The sequence below is a fragment of the Halyomorpha halys genome, unplaced genomic scaffold (assembly GCF_000696795.3).
Source record: "Halyomorpha halys isolate HHAL.00 unplaced genomic scaffold, Hhal_1.1 Scaffold483.1, whole genome shotgun sequence".
NCBI classification, from domain to species: Eukaryota; Metazoa; Arthropoda; class Insecta; order Hemiptera; family Pentatomidae; genus Halyomorpha; species Halyomorpha halys.
In genome coordinates, this window is record NW_027110578.1 from 904,271 (window position 1) to 919,599 (window position 15,329).

Genomic DNA, 15,329 nt, shown 5'->3' on the forward strand with positions numbered 1-15,329 from the left:
AGTTACAGTCAGCTGGTACTTCGATGTCAGCTGACTGAGCAGATCAGCTGATCATGTGTATATATAAAGATGTGCTGAACCCAATAAAGGATAGTATGTTACAGCAGTTCAAACGTGTTACATCTTATTTCTTCTTCTCTTTTTTGACATTTGACTTTCGCCGATACTTAACTTATATATATATATATATACCAAAAATAAAGCTATAGTAAAAAAGAAATAAATTATAATTAAGTCTGTATGGAAGGACTTAATAGAAGTACAGTTATTGGAGCAGAAGGAACGGCTGAAGCAGATGGCTTACGACCATACCACTAGACCCAATTATTAAGTTATAATACTCATTCGAAGCTGAATGTAATGTTCTTAGTTTGTTTTACTATAATGTTTTCGCAAGGAGCCTCGGTTAAGGATCTGAGAAAACACAATAGAAACAAAAATAGCTAAACTTTCGTAATTCGTTACTTCTTAAAACAAATACTGAGTAACAGTCCAGGAACCACCAGAAAGGTAAGTGTGAACTCATATATAGTACTATATACATTTTTTGGCGAAATTTAAAAAATAATGTCGTTTTTTTAATTTACGATTTACTCCGTGATCGATGGTATGTTCATAGCATCGTATATCGACACTGTGTTTAATACTCTTTAATTTGTAACAAGGAAGGACCATTTATAAGTCACAGGCCAAAAAGAGAATACTGATTCGTTACATTATCAAATTAATTAGTTAATCAAAGTTTTAGGACCATCGGAAATGTAGAGCCTATTTTTAAAAATTATATGCAGATGTATGGATTATAGGATGTACTAATACTTTTCTACTCCAAGTATCTATACCGTATTCATTAAACTTTCATCGTTTATTCCTCAAATATTTTTTTTCTCTTAAAACTAGTAACCTTCCACATCCTTGCTAAGTACAAAATACATATTAGACACACTTTCAAATTATTATTTTTTTTTATTAATGTAAAAATCTACTGAAATGATTTTTTACATAAAATTTTTGACACTGCCACATTTTCAATAGACTTCTATAAACAATCACCGAGATAAGAACATTACACTTTGAAGGTTTCTAAAAAAAAAAAAATAACAAATTAATTTAGTATACTTATAAGATTAATAATTTGCACAATAATAGTGTTATTTCTAATGACAAGATACGTAAATATAATGCGTATAATTTTTTTTCTATATCGCTACTTTTTTTTAATAGTAGCATATACGACAAAAAAAGTTGTTTTTAATTTAGTGTTTAGCGCATTCTGCAGATATCAGATGTCCCAATATTGAAGTAAAGCAAGGTTTATGATGTACATGTATTTGTTTTTATAAAATGTTAAGTTGATTTATACACTGGTATATTTGATTTCTCGTGAATATTTAAAAGGGAAGCCTAACTCTTCATTAATAACTAGACAGATAATGGAGACAATCAGGGAATTTAGGACAGTGACCAATAACACTTTTTGTAGGCATTGATTTTTGTATCGTAATTCTCTTCTTTCCCTCCTCGTAACTGTGACAGGTCAGCCGTAGCATATGTCTTATTGATCTCTCTTAACGACCTTGCAGTCTATGATGGAAGCGTGGATAGGCGTTTGGTGAGTGATGATAGAGTTTTTTTTAATTTACGTATCAAAGAACTTCGCTTATTAATCTTAATAATTTGGATTGAAAAGATCATTGCTTCCTTAATACCAAATGTAAATAAGTGTATGTGTACAAAATGTGCATATATTTAGGCAGAAAAAAAATGTATATCCTCAGAACAACAAAGTTCCATTCGCATTTTGCGTTTTAAATGTCAGGTAACAAATTAAGTTTCATGTCTATCAGTTGTCAAATTTGTGTTCGGGTATAATCGATCGAACCGCTCAACCCACTTTCATGGAATGGATAATATCCCCTCTCCGGATGACTCCGTTGTTTCTTATTGCATGTGTGGACCTGAAGTACCTGTTAATAAATAAGTTATTTTCAAACATAATATTCTCATCGGTTCCTGGTTTCCTCATTTTTCCACTTCCTCCGTTCCCTTTGAGTATACCCCTTCCTTGTTAACTAGCATCATTTATAAATGAAAATGAAAGATCAACAATGCTAAGATGTTCTTCTGATCTTGGTCTCAGATATAGCTGACCTGAGAATTCAAGCATTCGCGCTTTGATTTGTATCACCGTCCGACAATTGGCGTCCTTCCTCGCCGGCCAGTACCATAAATCATCCATATTTGTGGGTTATAATAAATTCTTAAATTGATTTATTTATTTTCAAGTCAAAGGGTGTATTTTGAACACGCGTGCATCTAAGAATTTTTATATTTGACCCTAATCTTGGAGATCAGCGTGAAAATGGTCTAGTGTTTATTTCATCCAATTTCATGCACGATGGCTAAAAATATTTTCCTTGGCCACCACATTTCAAACACTGTCATTACAGCAAAGACATATAAGAAATTTTCACCAGCTTAGAGTTAATAGAAGTACTGGGAGCATTGTCCACATGAAAATATATTTCGGTAAAAAAAGTACATTTTTCATGATCCATTGCTTAGAAAAATATATTCAAAACCTTTCGTTTAGATCGCAAGAGAATCGCGTGCTATTTCTGCAAAAGAACAGCTGGAGTACCTGTCGTTTTAATTTAAAAAAGTAATAAATAATAATACAATATCTGATCAGGCATGAAGCCAACTCATTCTGAAAGACTAAAGAGAGAGTTTTATATCACAATCAAAGATTTTGAATACTACATTGAAAAACAGGAAAAGTTGTTTGTCGAGAGAACAGGCCAGGTCTTTCGAAAAGAACGTTTTCACTTATAAAGGCCACAAATTCTGTTTCTCTTGCTCAAACACTAGTACGAGCGTTCTCACGAGAAAACATAAATATTATTTAAATAAGATAAAAGGTCTGAAGCTCCTGGTCTTCGTCGTCGATTACGACTGTCTTTACGATCAGATTTTCAATCAGCCAACTGACAATAGGGCAAGACGGCAAAAGGATAATTGGAATCTGTCTGCGTTCTAACATGGTAGAACGTTGGAGTTTTTTTTTTTTTGCTAAATCAATTTATAAAATTTTAGTATCTGTTAAAAGTTCGTATAAATAAAAATATGATTCTTAATGAGGTAAGAGAATAAAAGAAAAAAAAATAGAATATCTAATGACATTTATATCGTTAAAACCTGGCAAGAATAATGTACAGTTGGCATTATGTTTTATTTAGCACTAAATAGGTTGTTTGTGTTTCTTTCAAAATTATAAAGGTGTTAACAATTTAAGTTCATTTCAGAAACACAAGATGTTCCGGAAAAAATAAAAGTAGTTTTTTCTCCAATGATTCTAAAAGTTTTCTAGGAGGCTGAATCTGAATTTCAAGTTTCCTATCCCGCTACCGCCGGTTTCACAACGAAAAAAATGGTATCACTTTTTTTTCAGTTTTCCGTTATAACAAACAATAAGCATTTTATGAGGATGTGCATATTATACTAAGTTAAAGCTATCGGAATTTCCTACAAATTGTGTATATTTACATTTAATTTTATTATCTGTTCTTACTCAATACAATAAGAATTCATAATTAATTCATGAAGTACAGCTGTATTTAGGCGGTGGTTAAGTATTTATTTTCAAAATATCAACCAATAGGAAATTTTGACAAGAACGACTTAATAACCCATGGATGCGGGCACATATGGAAAACGAAGTTAGCAAAAACTCAAATTAAACAGCTCAATGTAGAGCTAATATTTTTTTTTCTAACTATTCATATCAGGAGACTCAACTGGCAATGCTAATGGAAGCAATTATTTCAAACTATGTTGGACAATTACATCTTTATCCCCTTTTATGAAGTTCAGCTTTGATAAGGAGTGCTCATATGTTAATCTAAAACAAGCTTGTTTCAAAGCTAAATTGAGTAACAAAATGAACCTTCATTTTTACATACTTAAAAAACTCCAGATGATTCAGTGATTCATCTTTAATAGTAATCTTTGCCTATTTGGGTGTATTCCTTCTTTTGTCAGTCAATTAATTCTCATCTAATTTTATAAGGGAACTATTGTAGTCTTGAGGATTTTATTGCAATGGGATTGTTAAAGATATCACAAAAGCACATTTTTGTCTCAAAGTAAGTAAGCTAATCTTGTCTTGAATAATTCAATTAAAGATGAAACTTTAATTTTATATTTTTCTTAGTCAGGGCCCACCTGTTCTAGTATGCTAGAGAATGAGGGAGTAGCTTTTAGAAAATTCTGTCATACAAAGGACAAGCTTTTTTAAAGTGAGATGTAAAAATTCATTTTTTACTGTATACATGTTGCTATGTGGCAAACTGTGAATATATTAATTGTTGAGCTGGAACCCTTTGCAATGGTTTTATGACAGTCAGTGCAGTTGCCATCAAGCTTTGTGTTGTGTTCTTTGCACTCACTACAGTAAGAACGTTTTATGTTATTTAACCATAACTAATAAAACAGTAAAAACATTTTATTTGTGTTCACCACCTTCAGTATTTTTGAAAGATTTGATTTACCTTCCAGTTGATTATTTAAGAGGCATAAATGCAGTAATGTCAAAAAGGAAAGCGAGATCAAAGAGATATTTATTGTTTTCAAAAAGTGAAAAAATACCAATAAGTTCTTAATTTTCAATTAAATAGATTGAGAAATCGCTGTGGTTTCTAAAAACTCCTCTCAAGAGAGTCACTATAATTCTCTCTCCAAGTCCCTCAACATCTTTTTCAAACAATGAAAGCAAGATGCTTTAGGACAGAAAACAGTCCCCCTTCCTTGTCCCAAAGTAGTGTTGTTTTTTTTTTAATAACCTATTCCTCTGGAGTGCTGGTCACACTAAAAGGGATCACAGACCTCTTCTGACAAACATGCTGCATGTTGTCCATCTCTGCCCTAATCCATTATAATGTACAACCTTAGGGGCCCTATATGTACATCAGGACCAGGAACCCATTATTGTATGTTGATAGTTCAATTAGGAGCCCTTTATTATATGTTGATAGTTTGTGAGATAAAACTGAGGAAAATGGAGGTTAAAATTAAGACATTTCAGTAGACAAAATATTTTTCAAGAACTAAACACAGCAGATGCATTAATTAGTAAATATATTAATTAACACTTTCTAGTATAAAACATAATAAATGAAGGAGGTATCACATTGTATCTCAAATGTTCATATATGTCAGGGTTGGTTGTCACGAGGTGCAGCTGGCTCTTTAACACCCAGTAACTCCTTTGAAGAAGAATTTAAAAGTAACTTAACTTACTGCTTTTTCCCATCAAGCTTATCCTAATACCCTTTCATACTTCTTTTTTTTTTCAACATCTTAGCTGTTTTTTGAAATTTATTGCACAAAAACAGGTTTCCTTTAGCAGTGGTAGGCAGCGTTCTATTAGACCAACAGAGGGAAATATAGATCCTCTGTAATTCTGTCAGTTACCACTTGGCCCTGGATCCAACGCACTTTTTGTTTGAACAAGCCTATAGAATAGAACAATAAATTATGTCAATAAAGATTTATATATAATGAGGTCCAAGTAAGATATATCGCAAACTGCTAATATTTTTGCTATTTCTCTACAGATAAACAGAGCTGTATCTTAGATATTTTTCGAAATATTAGGTGTACGGGATTACTAATTTACAAATTCCAAACAGCTGATGCATTTAGAAGTCACTAGTCAACCAACCATTAATTAATAAATATTAAAACTAAGAATGAAACCACTAGTGAAGACAGAAATTTATACTTCTAATAATTTTTTAGCAGAAAAATACTTATAGAACTGAATGGTTGTAATAAATATTTTAATATTCTAAATAATATTAAGTTGCAAAGATTACTTCATCCTAGGTGTAACTAGGACCTAAAAAAAAGTTCAGGTATAAGAAAAATTTGTTATATCAATTGAGGCACTAACAGGGGAAAGACAGTAAGATTAAACAAAAATTCATATCAAGCCATAACTCAAGAAGTTGCCATTTTGTTAAGTTTTGCTGGTTTTTCCAACCGCACCCTGAATTTTTGCTATTTTTCCACAAATAAGTGAAAATTTTATGTTTTATGACTTCTTACTGTCCTTTCCATGCCAGTTCATAAGTTATTTTCACTTTTTTAAACAGGAAAGACAACAAATATCACAGGAAAAACCATTGTTTATATTTAGGAGTCAATTGAATTACCACTAAAATGTCCCTTTATTTTAATGGCTATTATTTGTAGAGTGTACACAATTCGATACGGCCTCTTTCTCTAGACATAAGAGAAAATGGCAGCAACTGCAGCTCAATTGTGGAAAAATGTCTTATTAGTGCGCTCATTCAGTAATAGTGGATGAATATTTTGGTTACATAATTCATGGTAAAGAATCAGCAGGTACAGGATTAAAAGGATGCTTTTAACCTCATCTGAGAGTTCATGCACAGGAGAAAAATCTGAAGAAAGTTCCATAACATCAAATTCTAAAAATGTAACAAAAGCTAAACTGAGCTTTACTTGGTTTATTTTAAACTTGCAAATAATTTATCAATTCACTGTGGCAAAATCAAACAATATTCTTCCCATCCAATTTCATAGCAATACCAAGCCCAAAGAAACAATGATTCTCAAATGGAAAACTTAAATAAAAATACACAATATGAAGATATCAGATCATGTAATTTAAAAATCTATTTTCATATACAAAAAGTGTCAATTAAATAAATATAATATATTTGAAGTCAAACTATACTTGAAGTCAATCCATCTAAAATATTTGAAATTAGAACACACATTATTATAGACTGTTCTTTAAAACTAGAGCTTAAAATAAAATAGAATAACTATGTATAACTAAGATATAATAGAAATAGCTAATAACTACCATATGAAAAAATATAGGAAAGGGATTCGTGCAATATGAAACTTCAGTCAAAAGCAATCAATACATCTAACAATAGAATTACAAACCTTTAAGGTATCCATAACAAAGAGGGCATAAATAAACACCACAATTTTAATTTATTCATTTTAATTGCATAATTGAGATTTCAAAATACCTATAATTCTATAAAAGTTAGCAAGTTAACTGTGTTCAGTTAAATAAAAACACAGAATGATCTGCAATAATGAAATTTTTTGAAGATGATTTACAAAAACGACAAAATATGAACATTTCTTTTTAATAACTATATTGTAGACATAATATAAAAAAATTAAACTCAGTCACATGTTCTCATAATACAATGCTGTGTGGTTTAAAATGAACGTAATGAGAAGGCAAAAATAAAATTTACAAAGAATTATAACCATAGGTATACATATATATATTAAAAAACTATTTTAAAATATACATTAATTATATATATATATTATGAACAAGTCAATTGCCACCCAGTCCAAATTTCTATTGAACCGCTTTCAAGAAAAACAAATCGATGCAGAAATGACGAAGACAAATAGCATGTACAGTGTATTTTTCAATTATTTATTATTTTTTCATTATTTTTGAATTTTTCTTTCTACACAGCACGTCTGTGAAGGATAATTTTATTTGAACATGAAACTTATAATGTTTAATTGATAATACACATATACATGAAAATTAATCAGTGGTCTTCTTACTTCTCTTCGCACCATTCGTTTTCTTTGCGTACTTGTTCTTCTTCAGCAGCAGAGAAATCATTTTTGATATTAAATGTCTTGCGAATTTCTTCGGGAGTTTTTCCTTTGATCATGTTAGCCACTGTTTTGCATGTAACGTCAAGTAAGCCTTTGATATCAAGATAATTGGCAGCCTTAAAATAAAAAAAAAAATAAAAAAATGAAAAATAATAAGAATATTTGAACTGAGTTTACTCATAACTAGAGACTAGACTTGCAATAAAAAACCTAAAAAGTCTAGAAAGAAAGTCAAATAGAAGAATGAAGAGCTGGAGAAATAGTAATTCAAGTAAAAAACTATTACACTAAGCGTTCTCTATAACAAACTTAATCTAGAGAGATGTTTTCCAAGTTACCCGAAACCACTGGTTAATACTTTTCCAAGAACATTTATCACTTGCATCCTTCTAAACTTGTTAATTTTAAACTATAAATTAAATCAGGAAAAAATAATAAAATAAATAAATATGGTTTTGTTTATTTATGTTGTTCTTTGCTGACCGCACCCCCCCCCCCCCGACAAACTTCTCCAAGAAATAATTACCTTACAAACAATATCTTCAAAAACACTTTTATATGTTTTTATATTCAGTTTAGTTTTTAAATATAGACTATTTATATTCCATTATATATTTGCTGCCCCGGAAGTAAAATGACACAACCGTCAAACTTTTGTGGAATTAACTTTATTTTATTAATAGGCTCAAAAATGCATTCATTATATGTCAGTAAATCAACATAATTGTTCTTACAAAATTCCTTGTATGTTAATGTACAGTTATGTCGACTTACAAACATCTAATAAACACATTTTTGAGCTCCTCAACACAAGTTTAATGGTTGCGTCATTACACTCCCGAAGCACCGATATGATCATGAACTAAAACATAATATGAAACTAACGAACAGTCAAGAATTTAAAATATTTTTAAATTATTATGAGTTCAAATTGTTTCAAAATATTTATAGGATCTTTTTGAATACTTTGGGCCTATGGCAATCAAACTCTAAACTTGTTTTGGCCATTCATACTATATAGCTACAAATATGGAGTAGATAAACAGATAGAGAAGTAACCCTTCTGCCCTATTCCCTTCTGAACACCATGCTCCTACTCTCTCAGCCTCTGGAGTTAGTTTCACTTTATTTTTTTTCTTAAATTAGTATTCTTATAACATAATATTCACCTATGTACAACCTTAGAAACAAAATGATTTTTAAAAATAAATTATATATTGATTTTTATTCAAAATAATAGTTAAATACATTGCATGTTCTTTAGCAATGGCTATAGCTATGGATACAAGGCCTCCTGAACAGAGACTGAAAATGACTACGATATTTTTATTTCAAAAGAGTTTCAATGACAAATTAATTTTTATTTTCGTAAAGCTAGAATTTTATTGGGATTTTTATTTTTTAAATTTTTTCTAAATAGTTTGTTTTCATAATTTTTACCTGTCAACATTTAAAATATAAATGTTATGACTTTTTTTACATATTTCTTTTAAAAAAGTAATAATACAAAAATTAAATACTTTATAACAAACAATCTTTATTTCAAGTAAAATAAAATGTCGTAAAGATAGAAAATAAATAACGTTTTTCATTTACGGCTGACAGACTGAATTATTATTGAAATAATTTTTAAAAAAGACATGAATAAAAATAAAATTTCAAATGAAGTATTTTTTGTTCATACTGTGAATTAAAATTTAATTACTTATGAATGACTTTCGGCGATAAAAATACCCATTATTAAATTTTTACAAGTTGAAAACTTCATCACAAATCTAAAACTAGCTTCTTGAAATTTTCTTTACAAAAATAAATTCGAAAGCCCAACTTTATGCACATCAAACTTATTATCATTCAGGAACATTTATTAATAAAATATTCATTAATATGATTAAATAATAGAAAGTAATGATTAAGAACAAAAAATACAGTTCTCATTATAAGTAGAGTATGTTATCTTACAAGAATCAACTCAAAAAGAGTTCCTTGATCAACTTTTAGGAAATCAGCATCCCAAGAAGAGATGTCATCAGTCCTCTTTTCCTTATTTTCATCATCTTCTGGTGGAGGAGGATCATCCTTGTGGTACGTAGCCCATTGAATCACTTTCTTCAAAATGGCAGAATTAACATTTGGTAATGGTACAACTTCTTCTTCGTCTTCATCCATGCCTGAAACAGAACCAAATGTAAAAGGAAAAGAACAAATGTCCTAACATCATGTAGGTAAGTAAATTAATCAAAAATGAAACTTGAGAAATGTTAAAAAAATACAAAGACTTAGATAAACAGAAAATAAAAATTAAATAAAGAATACCTAAATAAAAATAATTGAATACTATCATGCATTATAACCAATTAAAAACAAGAAGATCACACTTACAGAACATGCTAATAATTAATAAATGATCCTTTTGCGGGGTTAATAGACAGGGGAAATGTATGCATAGGGTTAATATACATGGGAAATCAATGCAACTTGATGTAAAGATATACATTATATTAAGAATAAATATATTTCATTTTGGGATATTAACTAATACAAAAAGTAAAAATAATATATTTCCAAGATTGACAAAACAAAAATAAGGGCATATAAAAATAATAAGGGAAAACGAATCAAACAAGAAGTTTTTAGGAATAACAATAATGGCTTAAAATTTCATACCTAAATCTTCCAACATAGTCTTAATGGTCACTGAACATTTTGCAATTTCCACATCCACTTCAAAGATCTCTCCATCAGAGCTCTGTAACTTGATGTTAGGCATCTAAAATTAAACAAAAAGTTTCTTATTACTGTCTTTAGTTTAAACAGTGTTATATAAAATAGCTTGAAGAAATTCTCTGACATTTCAATAACTTTCCTTAACAATTTTCAAATCTATAATCCTTGTTACCTCATTAAGGATTTGATTACTAATAATGATTATCTGTTATTCACCACCATTTTACTAGTTAAACTCACTTATCAATTCCTCATACAGGTAAACTTTATATTCTCATAAGGACTTACTTGAGATATAAGCCATCCTGAAGTGACCCATGACTTACAAAGGTTCATATAGCTTATTGAAAATAATAGAATAAAGGGGTATAATTTCAGTGAAAAACAAAAACAGGAAGTAATAATTGTGAAAAATATTTCAAAAAATAAGCAGTAGACAATTGAAATCAGTCAAACACTCCTCTTAGATATAATTAAAAACTGCAAAAAATTACTATTTCAATTACATTTGTTTTATGAACTTATTACTTGGCTTAGATTGTGCGTATCACCAATAAAAATTTCATGTAAAAATAGCAGTAACTATTCGCAGGAATCATGAGTATGTAAAAACATCTTTTAAAAATGCCAGTCTCGAAAAAACAACTGAATGGGCCCAAAAAAGTCCTTTAGCAATTTTATTTAAGTTCTATTAATTCACGAGGATTTGCTAGACAACTCTATTATCCCAATATACAGCGTAACCAGTACAACAGGGATTTCAATGGACCTATGATTTTTATCACTAAAGGCTTTTCATGTATCCAGTTTTTCAAATAGGCAGGTTTAAAATCACAGTTGTCTTATTTTTCGAGGGTACTTCAAAATGTACTGTATTTCATTCATAGAAGAGAAAATGTCAATAATAAATTCATATTTTATGTGTATGTACTTTTATTTTTGTAAACAATGTAAAACCTCTGGCTCAAAAAAATCAGTTATATTGGTTTGTATTAGAGTGCTACAAGGCTTTAAGGTACACATTTGATCAAATATACCAAGATTATCAATATTTGGCCAAACACTATCCACTATTATAATCCACCAATAGCTTTAATTTGTCAGCAGCTCTTAATGCATTATACTTTTGTTTTGACATTTTGTGCACTTTTATTCACTTCTTTCATGTACAAAATCATAGATAGCATACAAAAACAAAGCATTATTGGAAGAAATTCAAAGGTTTGAAAACAAACATATTGCAACCTGCCAAACCTGATAAATTGCCTTATAATTACAGGCTATTGAGCCACAGTCTCAATATATAGAGGTAAACATAGAAAAAATCTAAGAAATCGAAACCCAACTGCAAAGGTTTAAAATTCTAAATAATATACGTATTTCAATATATAAATGTCGGCACCTAAATGTAATTGTCTATATGGGTTCCTCACATATTCAAGACCCACTTTACCAGGTTGGACTGTAGATGAAATCATATATTTAATACATCAAAATTGCATTAAATAAAGTAATAGAAGAATGTAAGAATGGAACTAGTATAAATTTATCGAATTCCATCCATCACTTTTATTGACTTAACGTGCTAACGTATTTTTCTCAACATGATTATATTTCAAAACACCTTGTTCCATTTTGATTTTATCATTGAACAACAAATCATCAACAATGAAATGGTAATTATGCATCAAATAGAAATGGTGAGGAACTATATTATTGTATTGCAGTCTTATTCTCTAATTTTTTTTTTTACTTCTTATTATTATTGTTTTAATTTTCTGAGTGTGGCAGTTTTCTTATTGGTTTCCTCAACTTATCCAGAATTATAAAATTCCCTGACGTTTACTGGTTGCTAAACACCCTGTTTATGAGGAATAATGAATATTAAATATAAAAGGAAGAATATAAAATTCAATAAATGTAAAGCGATTCAATTGATATCCTCATCTTAACTTTTTTAAACAAGTTTAGCAGAAGCCATATAACTAACTCATTGCATTTTACTCCATTATCTAATTATCTATGGTTGCTAGAGATCCATAACAAGCAGTTATGCTAGCAAAAATAATTGAATTTTTTCTGCATCTAAAAATATAAAACACGTGCGTTATCATCACAATGTTTTTGTTTAATATCCTGTATTGTTTGGGACAGGTTAATTATTTTAATGGGGATGTAAAAAAAAAAAAAAAATTGAGACCTTAATTACATATAGTTGGTTATTTTAAACTTAAGAAAATTGAACCTTGATTAGGAGATGTATACAACAATGAACAAAGAAATTTGAATTAGTCAATTGAGCTTCAAAAACTCAAGTTTTTTCGGTTTACCCCTGAGATTTAAGTTACCACAAGTTGACTATAGTCAACTACTACTACTTTTAGTTTCTTTTCGACATTCATTTCCAAACATAGCTAATCCTCTAAGATATATTAGTAGTTGGAAAATAAAAAGGATCAATGTAATGAAACCTATATGTATCTTGCTCTTATCAATCAAGTCCTAGTCAATGGAAGCCAAACAGACTAATATTGTATTTGAATCATTAATAATAGAAGTGACCAACTTACGAATCTTAACTAGTAAGAAAATTAAGAATAGGTTATGTTTATCTGGTGTAGGCTAGAAATTTTGAACAACATTGATGAAAAAGAAGCCATTCCAGAAGGAGAAGCAATTTTGATTAATAAATAAATATTACTGAAGTGTTGCTGGTCAAAAGTAGGCAATTTAAACAATTGCAAAAGCAGAATAACAGAGTTATTGACAAATGATGATTTTAAGAACAATGGCTACGTTGCTAAAAACTAAAATGTTAACTGAGGCAAGCAACGTTCCCATTGTTCTTAAAATCATCATTTGTCAATAACTCTGATATTCTGTTTTTGCAATTGTTTAAAATGCCTACTTTTGATTAGCATTACTTCAGTAATAGATATTTATTAATCAAAATTGCTTCTCCTTCTGGAATGGCTTCCTTTTCATTAATGTTGTTCAAAATTTCTAGCCTATATAAATCTCTATCTCTATCTAAATCTCTAGTTAGTATATAACTGGTATAAAAACAATACAAATGTATGATTTTCAGTAATCACATCGAACAGTATCATCTTTATCCCACAGGGCCATTGGGTCCGGCCCCACAATCCATAGAGCCCTCTAACTCATGTGATCAATAAATTAAAATAAATCAAGAATGAACATAGAAGCAGGAATGATCTAACATAAACTGAGCACTTAATCAGTGATGTCGATAGAAAGTAATTTGTTTTAAAAAATACTGTCAAGAAGTAATTCATAATTTTGCTCATTAAAAATCTAAAGTACCTCTTGCAAATTTTTTTGTGTTAATGTTCGTATTTATTTATTTCTGTTAATAAACTTCAGCTATACAGAAAATATTTTATCTTCAAGTGCCAGGACCACTACTTATTTAAAGACTGTTTTAACATCAAATATAACATAAGGTTTGTAGTTACATTAAATCAAATTCCTGAAAATAACATTAACTTCAACTTCATTAACAGCTTCTACATTTTAATTTGCTAGCTAAAGGCATAAAAATAAAGCAATAATATTGATTGAAAAGTGTAATTAGAACAAAAAGTAACAAATTATGTTCTGTGATCGTAAATAACATATGCATTTTTTTAAAACAGCAAATTAGAGTAATTTGAAAAATAAATCCAGATCCAAGTCATTAAGGAGAGTTACTATACAAAACCAAGTAAATTTATATACAAGTAAATTAATACATTATAGTATTAATTAGTGATTAGAAGAAATGTATACTAACATGAAGAAACAACATCAATAAATTCACCTTAAACTTGTGAGCAGGATAAATAGAATTGAACTTAAAACTAAAAATATAACTCTGTGACCTTTGAAGCTATGCTTGCAACTCTACTGGAATGAAAGTACCTCTGGAATAATCTAAGAATAGATTGCATACAGAGAACTGCATTAAAAATAAGTATATCTTTTAGAAGTATGCATGGATAAACAAGAACTACAAAAAAAAATTCAAATAAAGAGTAAGGGTTTTGTTTTAGTAGTACAAATAACAACTAAATAAAAATGGTGTCAAAAATATACTACATCCCTCATCCAGAAATAAAAACCGGATGAACAATAATGAAAACATCTTAATAAAGTAACAATACTTTAAAAGGGTGGAGTACTTAACAATGATCAATACTTAAGAATAAAAAATTCATTCAAATAAAGAAAAAGTAATAATTTTGCTGCCTACTTATAAAATGTTCAATATAAAATCAATCACAAGGTAATGAAACAATTACTAAGCTGTTAACAAATAACTACTATGAAATCATAGTACAAACATTTATCACTAGTATAACTTTACATTAATCAGTCTAGCTTCGATAGGCTTTGTAAAATTCACATACTTGTGTCTTTCTGGACAAAGAAGACAATTTTAAAGAAAGTTGAGGAATCACCAAATGGTAGTGTACCTTTCTTTATAAATACTGAAACTAAGGATTTATAAATTGAAAATTACTTCGTGTGTTAGTTAAAAGTTAAATGAAATAATTAAGACTTTGTGTAAGACACTGAACAGCTTAAGATAAAAACTTGTTTTGTCACAACCTGCAATAAAAGGTCATCAAAACCGGGTGCCTCAGTGTTCTATTGGAGATAACATTAAACTTAAATTAAATAAAAAAGAACAATTAATGATTATTCAATATCAAAGAAGATAAAAAATAACATAACATACCTTTTATACTTAAATGAGTCGAACCAAATAGCAAAATGGCGTGACCTAACGCCAAGAGTAGAGTTGATCAAGTGGACGAGTCTAGGAACTAACGAACGAACGAAGGATCACCACTGCCTATATAATTTCTGAAACTTAATACAGATTTGACTATTGACTTATATTC

The 15,329-nt window shown here is 29.4% G+C and overlaps 1 protein-coding gene across 1 annotated transcript; it reads right to left on the reverse strand.

Moving 5' to 3' along the window:
- Positions 1-6,671: 6,671 nt before the first annotated feature.
- On the reverse strand, positions 6,672-15,329 carry SkpA (SKP1-related A). The gene is made up of 4 exons (XM_014424924.3): positions 15,164-15,329; positions 10,360-10,462; positions 9,655-9,863; positions 6,672-7,808 (listed from the first exon to the last, which is right to left on the reverse strand). The coding sequence occupies exons 2-4, from the start codon at positions 10,460-10,462 to the stop codon at positions 7,632-7,634; spliced, it is 489 nt and encodes a 162-aa protein (XP_014280410.1). The 5' UTR covers positions 15,164-15,329; the 3' UTR covers positions 6,672-7,631.

Coding starts and splice junctions, on each gene's coding strand:
- SkpA (XM_014424924.3), bottom strand. CDS start 10,462: ATGCCTAACATCAAGTTACAGAGCTCTGATGGAGAGATCTTTGAAGTG. Junction 9,864..10,359: donor GACTATGTTGGAAGATTTAG/GTATGAAATTTT, acceptor GTTCTGTTTCAG/GCATGGATGAAGACGAAGAA. Junction 7,809..9,654: donor CTCTTTTTGAGTTGATTCTT/GTAAGATAACAT, acceptor TTTTATTTTAAG/GCTGCCAATTATCTTGATAT.